Source organism: Saccopteryx bilineata, chromosome 2 (genome assembly GCF_036850765.1).
Source record: "Saccopteryx bilineata isolate mSacBil1 chromosome 2, mSacBil1_pri_phased_curated, whole genome shotgun sequence".
In the NCBI taxonomy this organism is placed as follows: Eukaryota; Metazoa; Chordata; class Mammalia; order Chiroptera; family Emballonuridae; genus Saccopteryx; species Saccopteryx bilineata.
In genome coordinates, this window is record NC_089491.1 from 119558612 (window position 1) to 119578795 (window position 20184).

The 20184-nt window shown below is 45.2% G+C and overlaps 1 protein-coding gene across 1 annotated transcript in view; it reads right to left on the reverse strand.

The window, feature by feature from the left end:
- PLXNC1 (plexin C1) overlaps window positions 1-20184 on the reverse strand; it is a 168415-nt gene that overhangs the window by 102457 nt on the left and 45774 nt on the right. The window contains exons 3-4 of the mRNA XM_066257745.1: window positions 18349-18483; window positions 14878-14978 (exon numbers count right to left, since the gene is read on the reverse strand). Coding sequence (XP_066113842.1) covers window positions 14878-14978; window positions 18349-18483 — 236 coding nt within the window. The remainder of the gene's footprint in view (window positions 1-14877; window positions 14979-18348; window positions 18484-20184) is intronic.

Genomic DNA, 20184 nt, shown 5'->3' on the forward strand with positions numbered 1-20184 from the left:
GTCCATGGCCTTCCCTACTATCCTAAATTGCCTCTCACAAGAGCTAACACTTACTGAGCCCTGCTCTTGGGCCAGACAGTTTCTAGGGCTTTCTGGGAATTAACTCACTGATGCTCATAACCTTTCCTCACAAAGGGAAATTTCCAAAGTGAGGAAACGGAGGTGCAGATGGGTTAGACAGCACGGTGTGAATCTTAGTGGTCTGGCACTGGTCTCCATACTCTCACCATGCCAAATTTCACAAAACTTTACCAAGCTAGCAACATCATAAATGACAAGATAATAGTAAACAGGTCCAACTCAGAGATTGAGCCAGACAAGAAAGCATAGGTTTTATTTCATTTCTCAGCATTTCTCAAAGTGAGTTCTAGGGTTTTGGGGGTGTTGGTGTTAAGGGTTCTATTGCTAAGAAGTTTGGGAAACCCTAGTTAAGTTTCTCTGCTGCAGGACTTCTCAGAGCCTTGACTATCTAGTGCACTTTGTAACTTTCCAAGACAGGAATGAGTGATATACCATCTCCCACCTTTTTCACTGAGGGACAGAAGTTCTCTTATGCACATTGGGAAACACTGCCCGATCTAGGTTAATGAGCAGTAATTGAAATGGTGGATCAAATTAGAAAACTTTGATCTTTTTTGGCTCTTTTTCTCAAGTGTTGTGATCTATTAATTGTAAGCATCGTTCTATGCCATTTGCATTCTGCCCTCATCTATCTCCTCTCACCTGAGTTCCTGTAGGAACTTTTCAATTGGTCTCCTTCCTTCCCACTTCCAGTGGCTCTCTAATCAGCTTCCACGCTGATATCTAGGTTACACTCAAGTACAAAGCTGACCCTATCACTTCCTACCTAAAAACTTCAATGGCATCCTTTCGCCTGTATCAAACTCCTCTACCCATGTGCCTGCTTTCCATGACTTGGAGTCTAGAACACATGCTTCCATCCTCTTCTCTTCACCCCAACACTATGATCTAGCCCCTGCCTTCCTCTCCAATGCATCCTCAGGTAATTGTAGGTTGATAAGTCTGTGTCTCTCTACTTGGCCTGTAAGCTCCTAAAAACACAGATCCCTAATATCAAGCACATTGCATGTCTAGCAGAGAGCAGTTATTTGATAAACACATGCGGTGCAAACATGCCCAGGTCTTCTTAGCATGTCTGTGCTTGCTGTCCATACCCAGAATGCTCTGGCACTGGCAAATCTTGGTGAGATTGTGTTCCTTGTTCAAACTAGTTCAATGTCACCTGCTTTATGTCTTCCCAGCCTCCAGGAAAGTCACTCCCTCCTCTGAGTCTCCAAGGCACCTTACCCATGCTCCTGGTTCATACAACATACTGCATTAGCTACTTGTTTGATTGTCTGTCTCTCTGACTAGACTGTTCATACCCCAAGGGAAAGGCTCATTGTTTTCATCTTGGCACCCCAGAGCCTGGTACCACATCTGGCATTCATTCTACAAATATTTACCGAGTGCCCACTAAGCACTGTACTAGGCACTGGGGACACATCAATGTACAAGTCACTTGGAGTCCCTCTCTTAATGAGCTCATATTCCAGTGAGGCACACAGACAGAACCCAAATAAGCAGACACTAAGTTAAAATTGTTTCAAATTGAGGTGAGTCTTCTGTAGAAACTGAAAATATAGGAGGGAGGAACTACATTCAGCTCAGAGCTCAAGGCTGAAAATGATCTAGCCACATCAAGAGTAGTGGTTGCCCTGGCCAGATAGCTCCATTGGTTAGAGCATCATTCTGATACACAAAGATTGCCAGTTCAATCCCCAGTCAGGGCACATACAGAAACAGACTGTCTCTCTCTCTCTCTCTCTCTCTCTCTCTCCTTTCTTCTCTCTCTATAATCAATTTTTTAAAAAGTAGTGGGAATAGTATTCCAGACAGAAGGAACAGCATGTGCCAAGACCCTGAGTTCACTAAAGCTTGGTCTCTGCAAGAACTTATTAAAGACCAGACTGGCTAGAACATGAGAAGGAAGGGGAGAGTGGTTCTGCCAATAAAAGCCAGGAACCTTGGCCAAATCATGGGTTGTCTCTGTGTCTCAGGCTTTCTATTTGTAGAAAGGCAGATAATATTAGCTCCTACTCCATGAAGTGTTACAAAAACATATGCCTATTTAATTGAGGCTTACAATAAGTATCAATAGTAGCTGTTATAATTATTACCAGGCAAGTAAAAAGAATTTAGGCAAAAATTTGGGTGGCATGAGCCAAACAAACACAAAATGATCGCGAGGAGACAGGGATTTGGGCACTCAGTTACTCAGACGGCCACTTGCATTGCCCACAGATACCAGGTCAGCACTCAGCAAGCCTTTCCCACGTAAGAGGGAAAACACAGTTCAAGGCTTGTTGAAAAATTCTTAGTAACACCTGCCTCTCCTCTCAAGACTAAAGAGTGTTTTGGGGTCTCCCCACACCTTGAGTAGGAGCCATGAGAGCACTTTCCACGGAGTAATGAACTTATTTGTTCAGCATCTGTTTTCCAGACTAACCTGTGAGCTTCTCCAGGGCACAGACTCATTCATCTTTGTTTCCTCCAGGCCTAGTACAGGGCCTGGCCCACTGCTGGTAGTCAACAAATGTTAGCTGAATTGGATTAAGAATTAAATTTTAAAGTGACTAAATTCTTGTCTATGTTTCCATGATAACCAGCATAAGTTGGTCCATTGATTTTTGTTCACTGGATTGGCCTGTTAACAGGATGGAAAACCAGCCTTTGTCCTGAAACTTGGTGCTATTTAGCACACAGACAACACATTTGCAGACTGAACCACTCACACAAAAGGGATCTGTGGCCTTCACCCCATGCGGTTCTTTTGTGGGTGATGAGTGTACTAAAAGTTGGAATTTTTACTTCCAAATGCAAACCATGCACTGGAGAAGTTAAGTGAGACATTTAAACAAAATAGGCAGCATAGAAATAAAAATTGGATAATGAAGCCTTTTGAAGGTTTCCGGAAGATCTGGGCTCAAAGCTGCTCTCCCACACATTTTCTGTGGAAAAGGGGGCACATCCCTTAGCCTCTTTGAGCCTAGTCCTCCCCCTCACCCAGTAAACAGGTGGCAATAACAATCTTCCCGAAAGCATATCAGAAATGGCCCACTCTCAGTTCAGCAGAACACAAGCATTCAAAGGTTATAAAACGTTACAGAAGCAAGAATATGGAGGCATTGCTGGGAACAGGACAAATGCTGGGTCACAAAGACAAGTGAGAACATTTGAGGAATTTAAAGCCAATCAATACATACTTATGAAAGTGCCTGCTGCCTGAGGTAAGGTCATTTAAAAAAAAATCTATTCCATTAAAACATATATTTACTAAAAGGGGTGTTCCTAATGGTACTTGTTCCAAGTCAGAGAGCATCAATTAAAGAGGTGGCACAGATAAGCAGCTTGGATGCTGGGCGCTGAGGACAACAGCTGCCTGCTCTCCCAAGCAAAGCTACTTCTGTGGAAGGTGGGCGTGGCCCTGTGCCGGCCACTGCCAATGGTCAGGGCACAAAGGGTGCACCTGTGGCCCTTAATGATGCTTGTCCCTCCTCACCTTTTGCTTTGAAATAAGTCGAATTTCCTCACAGCTCCCCTAACAGCTGGTAAAAATAGTGAAGAACCCCGGGGATTCTGGTTCACCCCAGGCCCCACTCCAGGGTTAGGGGCCCCCAGCCCCTCCCGGCATGCTCAGTAACCCGGATGCAGGGGTTCGGCCTCTGCCAAGGTAGTTCAGTCATGCCTCGGGGCTCAACTAACATATTCCTCCTTGCTTCCCCCACTGCTCCCACGCCACAGACAGTTGTCCTACTTGCTTCTACACAATTAGCCGGCACAATGAGGTTCTCACACAAGAAGGAGGGGCTGCCCCCAGATCCCATTATGATCATTATTGCTGTCATTAGAGCCTCATTGGACCGTAAAGGAGTGTCACTGGATAGACTTCAAACACAAGGACACATCCCGGATTGAAAGGAAAAGAAGAATGAATGCAGAATTAGAATCATCATCTGTCTTAAACTGTCCTCCTGACCACTCAGCTAGAGGTCAGCCATAAAGGGAGACACCCCCAAAGTTTGAAAGTGCTTCTCTGAGTCTTGGCTCAGATGACCTCTTCTCAGTGAGGTCTCCCAGGACCTCGCTGGTGGGAAGCTGCAACCCACCCTGCCTCGGGCCAGCACCCCCTACCCCTTCCTCGGCTTTACTTTCTTTCTGACATTGATCACCATCGGATATGCTCTCTATTTCCCTCTGAATTTCTTCCCATCTTCACCCTCTAAATGTTCTCCCCCAAATCATGTCTATTAGAACCTCAGAATGTGACTTTATTTGGAAACAGGATCTTTACAGATATAATAAGTTATAATAACTAATAATAAGATACAAAAGTTTAGAGAGGAGATCATTCTGGATTTAAGTTGTCCAATGATTGGCAGATTGGTAAGAAAAAGGAGAGGGAGATTTCGACATCCAAAGAAAAAAAGCCATGTAAAGGGAGAAGCAGAGACTGGAGTTATGCTGCCACAAGCCAAGAACACTGGGAGCCACCAGGAGTGAGAAGAGAGGAAGAGTTCTTCCCTATAGCCTTGGGGAGCACGGCCCTGCTGACACCTTCACTTTGGATCTCCAGCCTCTGGAATTGGGAGAGACTACGTTTGTGTTGTTCTAAGCCACTGAGTTTGTGATCATCTGTTACAACAGCCCTGGGAAACGAATACACTTCACTACAAGGACTGCGTGGGGGCAAAGATTTCAGGCTGTGTTTTCACTGCTAAATGATCCCACTGTTTAGAACAGTGTCTGAGACATGCTGGGTGTTCAATAAATGAAGGCTTAGATGCTTAACTTTTAAGGTGGAAGGGCTTCTATAAGTCAGGTGGGCCCTGAGTCCCATTATCTTTCTTATGCACAATCAGTCATCCATGAAGGATCCATATGAAGCAGGCTCTCTCCTCACCTCCCACCACCATGAGGAATAATGTCTATTTCTTGTTTCTCTTCCCTTTTGCTACAGAGGTAGGTAATGGTACTGGCTTGGCAGGTAGAACTAAGGCTAGATTTGAATACTGTTTCCACTTCTTGTTCAACCTGTGGCAGGCAGAATAATGGCCTCCCAAAGATATCCATGTCTTTTTTTTTTTTTATGTGAGAGGTAGGGAGATAGAGAGACAGACTGCCACATCTCTAAAGTGGGTACTTGTAATAGTACTTACTTCATAGGGCACAGGAAGTCTGAATGCACCATGGTCTGTAATATGCAGGACAAAACATACTTTTCTCCATGCAAGCAGGCCCTGCTCCCAGCCGGGCCTGGCTCAAGGCAGGCTTCCTGAGGGAGGGGCCCTAACCTGCTTCTGAAGAATAAGTAAGCACATCTGATGGACTCTTCTCCTGACAATCCCTCAGCGACCTTCTCTCTGCATACTGTCCACCTCTCATGATGGCAGACTGGACCGCAGTAACTAAGGCTGCAGGAGAGTGTGGCTACAAGTAACCAGGCCCACAGTTTGTCTAGATCCCGTTTTAGGGTATCAATGGCCCATTGCCTTTGGGTTAATGATGCGCCCCGGGGTGGGGTGGGGGGTTGGCTTGAGACAGGGCTGTCCTTTGGAGGAGAGAAGGGAGAGCAGTGCAAGGAACCGGATGTGTCCATGAGCAAATCACCGAACTCTTTCTGATTGTTATTCTGAACCACAAATATGTTTAGCATTCAAATTTCAGTTTTCTCTTCTGTGTTCCAACCCCCCTTCTGTTACCCTCAAGCCTTTCAGAAAGTCTGACAGGGACTGGTCACAGAGCCCTGCTGTTAGGCTAAGTTGAGAAATGATTTTGTTCACAGCCTCACGTGTAGAAGAGACTACCAGCAGCTGAAGACCTAAAAACTGCTACCAGCAGCTGCCTGAGGTCCACCAGCTGTCAGCATGAGAGAAACATGAAGAGCACGGGCAGACGTTCCGTGTATACAGATAACTGACGGGAGCCCACACATCTGGGGCTTCATCCCCACCCAGCCTGTGCACATCCCGTGCGGGGCAGGGCATTACAGGATGGGACCACAAAGACGAGTGTGGCCCACTTTCCAAAGAGGGCCCAGCTCTGGTCCCACTGATGACTGGGACTAAGGCAGGCGTAGCCCTGCAGTGGTGTTGAGAGGGGAGGAGGTGGAGGCGGAGGCGGGGTGGGGGATGGGAAAGCTGGAGAAATAGCTGCCAAGTAGGAGACTTAGGAGGAAGATATGTGTGAGAAACCCACAGTTTACAGACTGTTCCAAAAGGCAGTGATCGTGGACGGGGTGGGATGGGAAGTGCAGTACAGCTAATGCTTAGGTTAACACAGTTTGTCTTCTCCACTGCCATCGCAATGATATGATCATGTCAACCCTGTGCTAAAAACCCTCTCATAAGTTCCCAGCAGCAATCAATAAAGTCCAAACTCAGAGCCCTTCGCGCCCTGCTTCCGCCCACCTTCTAGAGCCAGCGCTGGAGCGATACAGTTTAGTTCGCCGCTCCCTCAAACAACCTCTGCTTGTGCTGGTTCTTCTGCCTGAAGTGCCTCCCACACCCTCAATCCCTTGGGGACCTCTATTCAGGCTGCAAGGCCTAGTTAATGCCACCATCTCTCTGAAGCTCTTCTCAACTCAGTTATAAGTAATGGGTCTGTCCTGTGGGGTTCCACCATCATAATAGCTAACGTGACTTGAGTGCTTACTACGAACAGGCACTGTGCCTCAAACTTTATGCGCATTATCTGATTCCACTGTCTCAGCAACCCCGTAAGGTTACAACCCTGCTTTATAGAAGAGGAGGTTTGGCAGAGAGCAGACAAGAAAATTGCAGGTCACACGGAAGCCTGGATTCAATCCCAAGCAAGTGGACCCCAGAACCTGCACTCTTTCTCCTCTGCTGCACGGTCACCACGCCAGTGTGACAGTCACCCCTGCACTGCTGTGCCTGCCCAACGGGCTGTGACTCCTACAGCCTGCTCCAAAACGACTCCTCTGTCCTTCTGGGGCCCCGCCTCCTATAACCTCAACACCACAGCCCTGCACTGCTGGGAGAAGAGCACGAGCCCGCCCACTACCCCCTCTGACACTCAGTTCCGGCATCTGAGTGTCAGAAGTCCTTCCCCATCTGACTTAGGTGCCCATAGTTTGGGCTCAACCTATTGCCTATTCCAGGGCCTGGGACACAGTAAGAATCCAGTATGTTCAGGTATCATTTCATATTCTTTGTGAGGACTGAGATCAAAGGAGAAAGAACACATCTTCCTGAAAAACAGTGGCCACCTTGATATTTTATTTTTCATTTTATGGCCCTATTTTTAGTGTGTCAGACTCAAGGGGGAATCCAATTAATCACTAGGTCCTGTCAAGTCCATCTTCCAAAGAGCTCTTAAATCCACCCACTTCTTCCTGTTCCCGCTGCAATCTCTCTAATTCAGCCCCCCCATGTCTTGCCGGTGGACCGCCACCTTCTAATCTGTAGCTCCTAGCCATGGCCTTTCTAGTCTATTTTGCTTGTTCTAAAACACATATCTGATCTAGTCTTTCTTCTAATTGAAGTGCAGCAATGCTTCCACAGAGTCTTTCTAATAAAATCTAGATTCTTTCTCATGGTTTGTAAGACCCAGCCCCACCGACCCCTGCCTATCTTGCCACGCTCATTTCCCAACACTCCTCTGCACGAGTGTCCCCGCCACTCACGCTGAGCAGCAGACCAGGCTCTCCCACAGCTCCTGGCCTTGGCACAGCCCGGGCCCTCCCTCCTCTTTACTCGGCTGCTCTCTGCTCGTACTCTAGATCTAGCAAAGACATCTCCTCTTCCAGGAAGTCTTCCTTGGCCTTTTAAGTTTAGGTTGGATGGTTTCCATGTGCCTCCATGAAACCCTCCACCTCTTCTCTCCTAACCCTTATCATTCTCTATTTACTTATTGGTAGATTGGTAGCTTCTCAACTTTATTAAGGTAGACTGGATCACTGTTCCCAATTCTTCAATCTCTCCTGTACTAGAATTACACACCCATAGCCTTTACCATGTCCCTCTTCACTGTCTCCCAGTAGAGAAGGCAGAGTATATCTCCCTACCTCACCATCGCTGGGCTTGGCTACATAGCTTGCCTGCAAACATGATGTGAGCAGAGGCTTTGAATGTGCTGCAGAGTTTAGCTTGGACTCTTGTCCAGCTACGAGCCTTGAAAAGAGCATGTGCAGGATGAGAGATAAGTGAAGCAGATTTGAACAAAACCCTCGACCTGCAGCTGGGCCCTTCAAACCTTCCACTTGTGCAGAAACTGACCCATGAGAAAAAGAAGAAGAAGAAAACAACCACAAAAAAATAAAAGAAAACAAATGTTTGTTCTTATAATCTACTAAGAGTCTATTTGTTACTCAGTATTATTGGAGCAGAAACCTGACTAACAGACTTGTCTACATCCTTCTCGAGATGGCAAGCTCCATGTAGGCAAGAAAGACTGTGTCCCAAGCACCCAGCACAGGATTTAGCACACTGTAGGAGCTCAAACATATCTGTTGATTGGATGTACAAATGAATGAATCAATGTTAGCCACTGACATGTCTGTCTCCTAGCTAATGTGTGAATTCCTTAAGCCCAAGAATGGCAACTGCTTTCTCTCATATCACCTACTTATCTCACTTCCCACACTGGGTTCTTGGTAGATATTCAATAAATATTTGTTGAAAATATATAAGCTGAATTTTGTGGGCTGACTTGCGAATCATTCCGTCATTTATGACATTGTCTCTGTGGGAAAATGCAATCTGAGTGCCAAACTTGCAAATGAACTTTTGGAACCTCACCCATTCATTGGTTCAGGATTGCCAGTTTTGTGGAAATCCGTAACTGAACACATGGGCTATGCTTTGCAATATGGGAGAAACTGAGAAGTTGCTTCCAAACCCAAGATACTCAGCCTACAGAAATTCACTTCCCACCCACACAGACAACTTCATCACAGGCTGGGTTTGAAGTTCCAACAATAAAATACTAGACTTTTTAGAGCTCATTGTTTATCCAGTTGCTTTTTATCTGCTTATACTGGATACCTATTCTAAACGTCCCATCAGAAGGAAGTTAAGATCATTTTCTGCCCCCCCCCCCAACAAATCCACCTCTGGACACATATACAAGAAAGCTCAACCTTTTCAACAGAGAAAAGTTATTTTTCTAAATAAATCTGTGGTATTTAAAATAAACACAGTGGGATGCTCTACATTCATAAGAAAACACCCCCCTTTAGAATTCCTAATTTTGAATGGTACTGAGAGCTTAATGTGAGTCGCAGATCAGAAGCTTAGTTTTATTTAGTCTTAGGCCAGAACTAAACCAGTCTGAAACCAACTCATCTGACATGGCTCAGAGGGCATCAGTCCATAAATCCAGGGCGTTTTATAATGCGTTTGCTTTTTTAGGTTTTATTTATTCATTTTTAGAGAGAGAGAGAAAGAGAGAGAGAGAGAAGGGGGGTGGAGCAGGTAGTATCAACTCCCATATGTGCCTTGTCCAGGTGAGCCCAGGGTTTTGAACCGGCGACCTTAGCGTTCCAGGTCGACATTTTATCCACTGTGCCACCACAGGTCAGGCTGTTTTATAATACTTAACACACTAGTCTCCTGCCATTGGTAGAGCTTCCCAATCACTAAATCTACTCTATTCATTTAACATATATCTACTACATGCCAGGCACTGTTCTAGATTCTGGCGGATACAATAACAAAGAAGACAAGGCCCCCATGCAACTTACAGTTTAATAAAGTGAGAGGCAGAGAAACAAGATCATTTCAGATAAGGGGCGGGGCCATGAAGAAAAGCAGTGACGTCACCGTGAGGGAGGTGAGGCTCCTGCACACTGGATCGCCATGTGGTGGTGTGTGTGCCAGGGCCTGACGATCAAGAAAAAGCCAATTGTGGAAAGAACTGGGGCAGACTACTCTATACCGAGGAAACGGCCAGTGCAAAGTCCTCCAGGCAGGAACAAGCCCGGCATATTCTTGAGAGCAGAGAGGACACCGGTGTGGCTGGGTAGAATGAAAGGAGCGAATAGCACAAGAGGTCTGAGACGTGGTGGAAAGCCTTGTGTGCAGGCCCTGGTAGTCTGGGAGTCAGGCTGACTCTTAGACAGAAGCTAGTGGAGGTTCTTAAGCTGGGAAATGAAATGATATGGTTTAAAGTTTAAAAAGCAAAGGTGAGGGGGAGAGAGCAGAAGCAGGGAAAGCAGTGAGCAGGCTTTTATGGAAGCCTGGAACTCACAGCCCACCAGCAATAAAAGCCCCACGTCCTCACCTCTTCTCTGCCTCTTCCTCCTACGGTCCTGCGGAACCAGGCTGTGCCCTGAGGACACAGCTCCCTGCAGCAGGCTAAGTGCTGGCGGCTTCCTCTCCTCACTGCAGGTGTCCCGCTTGTATCTCACTTTCTCTTCTGAACGATTCTTCTTTCCTTCTTTCTAAGCCTGCCCTGGCCCCCACCCCGTCTTTGAAGCTTACCACATCAGTCCACATCACCCCAAATTTCTCCTTGTAGTAACTATCGGAAAACCTCTGATGCACCAATTCTTTTCTTTTCTTTTTTATTTTTCTTTCTTTTCTTTTTATTAAAAAAATTTTAAATAAAATTCTGATGTGCCTATTCTTTTCTTTCCTTTTCTTTTTTTATTTTTCTTTCTTTTCTTTTTATTAAAAATTTTTTTAAAAGATTTTATTTATTGAATTTTAGAGATAGAAGAGAGAGAGAAAGAGGAGGGGTGGAGGAGTGAGAAGCATCAAAAAAGACACCATGAACAAAATAAAAAGGCAAACCACACAATGGGGGAATATATTTGACAATATGTCCGATAAGGGGTTAATAACCAAAATTTATAAAGAACTTGTAAAACTCAACACCAGGAAGATAAACAATCCAACTTAAAAATGGGTAAAAGAACTGAATAGACACTTCTTCAAAGAGGACATACAAATGGCCAATAGGCATATGAAAAAATGCTCAACATCACTAATTATCAGAGAAATACAAATTAAAACCACAAGGAGATATCACCTCACACCAGTCAGAATGGCGCTCATCAACAAAACAACACAGAATAAGTGCTGGTGAGGATGTGGAGAAAAGGGAACCCTCCTGCACTGCTGGTGGGAATGCAGACTTGTGCACCCACTGTGGAGAACTGTATGAGGTTTCCTCAAAAAATTAAAAATGCAACTGCCTTTTGACCCAGTTATCCCACTATTAGGAATATATCCTAAGAATACCGAATCACTGATTCAAAAGAAAATAGGCACCCCCATGTTTACTGCAGCATTGTTTACAATAGAAAAGATCTGGAAACAGCCCAAGTGTCTGTCAGTGGACAACTGGATTAAAAAGCAGAGGTACATATACACAATGGAATACTACAAGCTGTGCAAAAGAAGGAACTATTACCTTTTGTGATGGCATGGATGGACCTGGAGATTATTATGCTAAATTAAATAAGCCAGGCAGAGAAATAAAAATATCATATGATCTCACATATATGTGAAATCTAACGAACAAAGTGAACTGAGGAATGGAATAGATGCTGAGACAGGATCACAGGGAGCAGAGGGACAGCTGTCAGAGGGATGGGGGATGAGGGGATGAGATCAGAGAAGGTAAAGGGAATAGTGAAACTATATATACATAACACAGAGATATAGGTAACAGGACAGCAAATCCTAGAGGGAAGGGGGGAGGAAGTTAGGGGGAAGGGGGCAAAGGGGGTATAAAAAGGGACACAGGGGTGGGGGTGAGGGAGTTATATTCAGTGGGATACTTGAATCCACGTAAATATAATAAAATAAAAATTTTAAAAAAGATTTTGTTTATTGAATTTTAGAGATAGAAGAGAGAAAGAGAGAAAGAAGAAGGGTGGAGTGGTGGGAAGCATCAACTCATAGTTGCTTGTTGTATGTGCCTTGACCAGGCAAGCCCAGGGTTTTGAACCAGCGACCTCAGCGTTCCAAGTCGATGCTTGATCCACTGCGCCACCACAGGTTAGGCATTCCTTTCTTTTCTTGACTATGTGGCCCCTCGCTCTCTCCAACATTGCTTCCATAGTCGTTCTTGGTGACTGCTATTTCCACACAATCAATCTCTCTAACACTCTGACCCCTCTGCCAACAATCTTGTCCTCCATCCTACTTTAGCTACATAATCATACTCTAATCATACCCAACAACTCTACCCCTCCATGACCATAATCTCAAGCCCCACAGTCCACCCACTACCCTTTCCCCGGTTCCCTAGCCTCAGCATGTGCTCCCCCAACTGCACCCTCCAGGGCAGGTCCCACCACCTTCTCGCATCCCCGACTCCCCTAGTCACACTTATAGCTGAAAGCCCAGAGTCCACTATGATAAGTATTAATCTCTTGCATGCACCCTCAGCTTCCAGGCTCCTCTGTCCTCTCTTTATTTCGTGGCAAAGCCCCAACTCCGGCTCAGCCTAACTCTCACCTACTCTACGACCTCGCCAGCAGAGCTGAGCGTGCCTTGTGACAGCAAAACCATGCGTACTGCCTTCAACGGCAAGACCCCCGACCTCAAGGGGCCCTAAGGCCTCCTGGCAACCATTCTCTAGTTTCCATCTCTGTTCCCTCTCTCCCACTCTGCATCACACCTTCTCTCCCTCTCTTCCCTTCAAAGCACCAGGCCTTCCTCCTCCCCCTCCCCTCCCTTCACTCATTTGTCTTAGTCCCTGAAAATGACTGTAAGCCACACGAAAAGGCACAGCACGTGCCTCCACCACCCACCTGCTCCAGGGCCTGTGTCCACACCTTGCCTCCCATGACCAAGAAGGAACTGTCCCATGTTCCTGTCTTAGGCTGGCCTCCCCACTGGTGGACTAAATCGTATTTTCCCTCACCTGCTGAAAGACAACTCTCTCTTCTCTCTCCTGCAGCCTCAGTTTCTCCCTCGCCCCTGGCCCTTTGCCAGCCGCCCCCCAGCACCCTGTGACGTTATGCCTCTTACACACAACAAAACTGCCTGGGCTCTGCTTCCCCCTCCAGCATCTGCTCCCTTCCCCTGCTCTCTTTCTCAGCAAAGCTCCTCTAAAGAGTTCTCTCTGCTCTGTCCCCTCGTCAATTTTCTCTTGCAGGTTTAGCATCACTTCTCCAATGGTCCTTGTCACAGCCACCAATCATCACCTGCTAAGTCCAGTGGATCAATTCTGTTTTTCTCTTGCCTGACCTTTTAGCACGGTTTGGCACAGTGGACTGTTCCTTGCTTCTTTCTTCCCCTGGCTTGCCAGAGGCCACCTTCTTCAGTGCTTCTCTTCCCTTTCTAGCTGTTCCGTCCCCTTTCCTGTTCCTCTTCATCTCCTTGACCCCTAGAAATTGCCGACCACACCGCTCAGTTTGTAACTACTTCTCCCCTCAGCCAATACTCCCTCCCCTATCTGGCCTGAAGGTTTCCTTATGTTCCACCTAAACACTACTAACTCCCAAATTCATGTCACCAGCCTAGCCATCTCCCATGTCCTATGTCTGCCAATACAGTAGCCACTTGCTATGGATGTGGCAATGTCATTACCCCCACCACCATCACCACACTGCCACTGAATTAACTCGTGCACGGAGCTCCACAAACACACAGGGAACCTACACAAGAGGGCCGGATGGGAAAGATTCCGGCAAAACTGCTTGGCGGGCGTGTGATGCTGAGATGCTGTTCGTGATCAGTTCATTCCTTAAACTCGACTCTTGGGCAAGTGACAAGAAGACAACGTGCCTACCCAGTTACAATTACCCAGGAGCATTTTCCTGGGCCTGCTTCTTTTGTCTGCCGGGCATTCTGACGGAAACAGCCCCATAAGGAAGTGCAGCAAAAGGCACAGACAATTATGCGTCTTGCTGCCTCTCAGTGTCTGACTTCCTCTGTGAACTCTTAATTAATTCCATCCCCATATTTTTAGTTTGTTTCCTCAACCTCTTGCTTACATTGTGTTTCCCCTCCTCTCCCTTCATTGCTCTTGGCTTCCTTCCCCAGAGGCTCCCAAATTCTCTTCCTGGTCCTCTTTTCTTCCCCTAGCTACCTCCTGTTCAGCCTTCAGCTTCTCTGCACCTGTTCTCCTTCTCATCCTTTTTTTTTTTTTTTACCTGTAAAATGGAAAGCGCCAAACTGACAGACACTGTTATGGTTTTTTCTTTTTTCCCTTCCCCTGCCTGAGCTGCAGCTCAGGCTCTCTCCTTCTTGCTTCTATAGCAAGAGCCTGATTACTGGGTTGCCATGGCAACAGCAAATCCAAGCAGGCTGGTCCCAGTGATGCTAGAAGCAGCCATGGTGAGGAAGCCGCTCCAAGTCGCCCCTGAGCCTAGAGGGGTCACGAGCATCGTAATTTAAGAGCAGGCTGTGCAGATCCCTCCTGGAGCCTGAGGTTGTACATCAGCCCACAGCGGTGTGGCGTGTTCGGAGACATCATCATCAATAATAACGCTTCCACTGCACCAGCCGAGAACGTGGCATTGTGAGGATTCATTTGAAAAATTTCAAACATCCCTATTCTTTTACTTCCCCTGAGGAACAACCTTTCGCCTCTCTCTTGAGTCTTGGAGAACTCTGTAGAAAGTAAAAGCAGACCGACAGCTCCAGCCTGTTCCCCTTTGTGTCATATGCCCTCGTCCTTCCCCCAGAGAGGGCAGCCCTGAGTGGTCAGGTCGAATGACTCAGAAGCACTGACATGGCTGGGAAGGTCTCCGAGAATTAATTTTGATTACACAATGATATTTTAGTTAGCAAAGAGACCAGTTCCCCCAGGTCACAAGAAGGAACTGCAACAAGTGTTTGGGCGCATGACATTTTTTTGAAAATGTGAGTTGGCGAGAAAGAATTCAGGAGATACCTTTGTAGTGAATGACACCAACCGCAGTGAGGGTCTGCTGCCGTTAAGCACTCCGAACAGGACTTATGTCTACTACAGTTTGCAACTCGAATTCTCCTCACCTGAAAACAAAGATGACAGCGGTTCAGGTGGAATTATAAGCAACAGCAGAGAAGCCACCACACTGTATCTGATGAAGGGCCACAGGGGGACATTTATCGGATCAAACTCCGAATGTCTCCATGATGACTCTGGGCAGGGAGTCTCAGGTCCCACTGCAGGGAGCAGTTTATCAGAATCACCTCAGGAGCCTGTGAATGTGCTGATTCCTAGACCCCTGCTGCTAGGATTCTAGTTGAGTGGGTCCAGGGCAGGAGAGAGGAATCAGTATTTGTAAGCAGCCTCTCAGGCAAGTCTGATATGCAGTCAGATTTCTGATCCACTAAGAATGATTTTGAAAGGGATTATGGAATCTGGTCAGCTTGTTTCATGCACAGATAGTCAATGGTACTTTGGAAATGAACATATGGAGATAGCAAAAGGCTCTGACCCAGGAGTCGCAGAGGGTTGTAACTGGACGTAGAAGTGAGGAGAACCCTCCCACATCCCTCTCAAGGGTATCTCCAACACCTCTGCTTCTGGCTCAGGGGCTCACATCCCCTCCACTGGAGTTGAAAATAAAAAACAGGGGGAGTTTTCAAATCATTTCCTGTCCCTAGGGCTGTTTCTTGCAGCTGTCAGGAAACAGCCCACCGAGGAAGCAGTCAGTCCGAGCCTGAAGCAGGGTGATGGAAGGCAGGGACCCGACTGTCACCTGGCACATTTTCTGCAGGCAGAATTCCACAGCAGGTGGTAAAAAAAAAACTTGTGGAACTCATTAAGCTATGATGCTCTATATGCTAGAAAGTATAAGTAACTTCCTAAAAAGGTTAGAAAAACAGATAGTTCTAGAAGGGGCTTTGTGAGGAAAACCAGCTATCCTGAGGAATATTTTCAACTCTAAGTTGACGTCATGAAGGATAACCATGCCCGTCTACTTCACATTTCTCAATGCTGACAGACCACTAGCCTGAGCTAGAATGAACCAGAATGTGGGTATTTCCCTGCAGCTCACAAAAAAACCATTTTTTTTTTTTAATTCTAGGGGATTTTCAGATATGTCACATAATCTCTCCAACCTTGTTTCTCCTCTGTGAAAGGGTGATGGTGCTGCCAACTTCATGGGGTTATTACAAACATTGTCTGGCACATAATAAATGCTCAATAAAAGTTGGCTATTGCTGCTATGTGAGAAAAGTTTCCACAGTCCAACAAACACGTGGAAACCTTACAATGAAAAGGCAAAATCGAGTTCCCTAGCACAAGGCTTCTGAGAGCCTTTGAAGACGCTGGGCATCATGACAGTCCAGGAGGGGTACAGTCAGTAACATTTGCTTCTAGGACAACTTTTGCTCAGAGCATTTACTGGAATATGAATCTCCACAACATTCTGTAAAAATTATCATACAAAATACAAATACTTCAACACACAAACCTATACCTCCATATAAAAGAGAAGGCACTAAATACTACATTGGACCTGCTTCTCCAACTTGACACATTACAGAGACTATTCCACAGCAATGCATACATCTCCATGTGGTTATTTTTAATGACTACATATAATACTATTCTATGGATGTACCAGGGCATGTTAGTTTGGCCATTACTACCTGCACAAGGATTTAAGTAAGGACCTTTCCTTAGGTTTTGCCTTTCTTGGGGTATATCGGCCCAACCAGAGTCTTACTGATAAGCTCTCTAGCAGTAAATCTAAGTGAAAAATGTAAGAATAGCCAGCTTTAATGCCCAGTTGAAAAACCCTCCTCAGGACTTCAGGCTCTGAGTGATCAGAGACTAGAACAATTTACTTTCAGCAAGTGAGGACCTGTCCACTATTGGAGGCTCCCACGATAGTTCCTACCCTACAGTCCTGAGTTCCAGGGAAGGTAGTAATGAGGATCTATGAGCTGTTTGCAGTATTTTAAAAGCTGATGGGAAAACACACACAGATCACGCCAGACTTCAAGTGGCATTGCTGTGGCTGGGATTGTATCAGCTGTGTGGCAGCACAGACAGTGCTCTGACTGTGAGCTTTGGGATGCCCTTGACAAAGCCTCAGCATGGGAGTTGTTACTTAATATACGCAGTTTGTTGAGTAGACAAAACTCTTCCAAATATGGGAAGCCTGGGAGAGAAATATAATAAAACAAAATTTCTGAATGGGAAAGCAAGCTGGTCAGGAGATTCTATATGGTGAAGAACTGGTTTACAGAGGTATATGAGACCCAGGGGCCACCTAAATGTGGCCATTTTGACATAACTGACTTTTTAACATGTAAAGAACAATATGGCCTTTTTAGGAATTCCAGAAACTACAAAGTGCTTGCATACCTTCTCTAACTCTAACCGCACACATAGATTAATGCCATTGCTATTGTCCTTAGCATGATGGAGAAGAATGAAAAGCTGGCGTGGGCCAAGAGCATCTGTTGCATCTCGTACTCAATTATGTAAGTCACAATGATCTTCTTTGTACTTCATATGTTCAGATAATCATGGGTCAAAACTATCGTGTCAGAATGACCTGTTTAGTTTTCACAGAATCGGGATTTGATCTCATTTATCATGAGTGTTAAAAGACCAGGGTATAATTTAAGTCCTACTCTTGACAAGGCCTAGCCTATATATTTCCTTGAGCGAATTATTTAACCTTTCCAAGTTGTAGATTCATATAGAAAATCAAGGTAGTAATTTTATATCACTGAATTATTGACATTTTTCATTAACATTGTTTATTATATATGCATGTATACAACTCAATGTATCTCATCTAGAGAGACCATTCATAGAATAACAACTTGTACATACTCAGCAAAGACTTAATAAAAATTAGTTTATTTCCTCTATCCCCTGGTGAAACACCTTGTAAAAATGAAGAAAATGTAAAAAGGTAGCCTTTGTAATTCAGTAAGCAGAGCAAGAAGAAAAACTAAAACAGCCAGGTCAATGAAGAGATGAAGGGCAAGTGCCACATATTTCCTGGCTCATGAAAGTATATGAGACTGTGGTCTGATATTAACCCCAAATTCCAAAGCCAATCCCATTGGGTATATTCATAAATGCCTCTAACTGTTCAGTGCCCACACAATAAATGTGTAAATTCTGTTACCTTGCTGATTATGCACCCATTTGTAAGCACACCCTCCTCTGAAAAACTTGGCATTGGAAATAGAGCCAATAATAAAATTGTCTAAATAGGTAATATTTCTTGCTTAGTTACTGACAGTAATGTTTTTAATTCCGTGCCTGTGAACCATTGCGGGCCTTCTCTCAGCCTGCAGCGGTGTTTCAACTCGGTAGTTCAAAGGAAAAGCTTCACTACGAGATAATGACATCTATTAGACAGTTTTTATTCATAAGTCAGAAGCAACAACGAATATTTTATCCTACCTCTTTTCCAGCTGTTAGGTAGATGTAGATATTCTTCTTAGGATGAGGAACGAGTTTGTAAAAAACAGGTGTTTCTTCTTTAATTTCATAGATAACCTCTGGACAATTTGAGGTCAAATTCTCACCAAGAATAACCTATTTTTTTTTCCAGAAAGAGAAATACGATTGCTATTAAATATTTTGAATAGCAGGGCGGCAAATCTTGTAGCTTAATGTTAAAACGGCAGCCTTTTTACTCACTACATAGATAGGCTAGGGTACCATGTTCCTTAATCACCCTTTCGTGCCTGTCTGCAACAAGGCTGGTAATAATGAGCATAGTATTTCTGCTTTTGTAGGGAAAAAAGTCTCACACACATGCGCGCGCACACACACACACACACACACGCACACACACACGCGCGCACAATGCCACTCATCAACGCTGGTCAATATCCTCATACGCGAAAGTGCATCCCCAATTCCTGACCACATCTGACTGGCCTTACGAGAAGCGACAAGTGACAGCTTCATTAGTACTACCCCAAGACTGATCTTCAGTCTAAAGGAAGATGACTCAACATATATTTGCCTGGGTTATTCTGATTCTCCCATATAATTCTACATAGTCATGCATTTTAAAGTAACCAGGACAACTTATCAGGCCTAAACAAGGAGTATGTATTTACATAGAAAATATGAGTCTGGCTTTGAAATTGGACAAATCTGAGCTTTACTCATCTTCAGACAACAAATATCTACTTAACATTCACTATATATCAGGCACCTTCTTCTAGGTGTTTGGAAAATGCAATGAACAGAGTGGGGGTGGGGGCAGGATTCCCATTGAACTTATACTCATGCACAGAAATGATGAAAGACAGTTAACAAAAAGTAAGTAACATAAAATAGATCAGAAGGTCGTAAAAGTCAAAATAAAGTTCAGAGTGGGTCTCACTGAGAAAGTGACACTTATTTAGAGACTTGCAGTGGATGATGGTGTCATTTAGATAACTACATGGAATGTGTTCTTAGAAGAGGCACCCGCCGATACAAAGGCCCTAAGGAGAGGAGAGGAGGCCAGTACGACCTGAGTAGAGCGAATGAGGCCGAGGGGAGTGGGCAGTGAGGTAACAGGGCGAGTAACATAGGTTTTCGTAGGTCTGTGTAAAGATTCTGCCTCTTAGTCCAGGTGGGAAAGAGGGAGCCACTGCATATCTTTGAGCAGAGGAGTGGCGTGGTAAGGGGGCAGGGTTTGAAGCATGGGTAGAAGACATCAGGAGACTATCACCATCATTTTGGAGAAATGTACCAGCAGCTCGGGCTCAGGTTTACACCTCGGCTCTACCCTTTAAGTGGCTGTGCTGCTCTGAACTAGTAACTTAACCTCCTCAGGTCCATATCTCCTCATGTGTAAAATGAGGCCAATAAAGCCTTCCTTAAACACAGCTATTGTAAGGATCAAATGAAAATTATGAAAGATGCTTAGTACATAATACATACTAAACAGATAATAATCTATTACTAGACTGCAAGTTCCTCTTGGGTAAGGACCATGTTTTTTTTTTGTTTGGTTTTTTTTTGCGAGGGAGACAGACAGACAGGAAGGGAGAGAGATGAGGAGCATCAACTCATAGTTACAGCACCTTATTTGTTCATTGATTGCTTTCTTATATGCGCCTTGATGGGAGGGGGGCTCCAGCTGAGCCAGTGACCCCTTGCTCAAGCCAGAGACCATGGGGTCATATCTGTGATCCCACACTCAAGCCAGCGACCCCGTGCTCAGGCCGGTGAGCCCACACTCAAGCCACAACCTCAGGGTTTTGAAACTGGGTCCACAGTGCCCCCAATCGACGC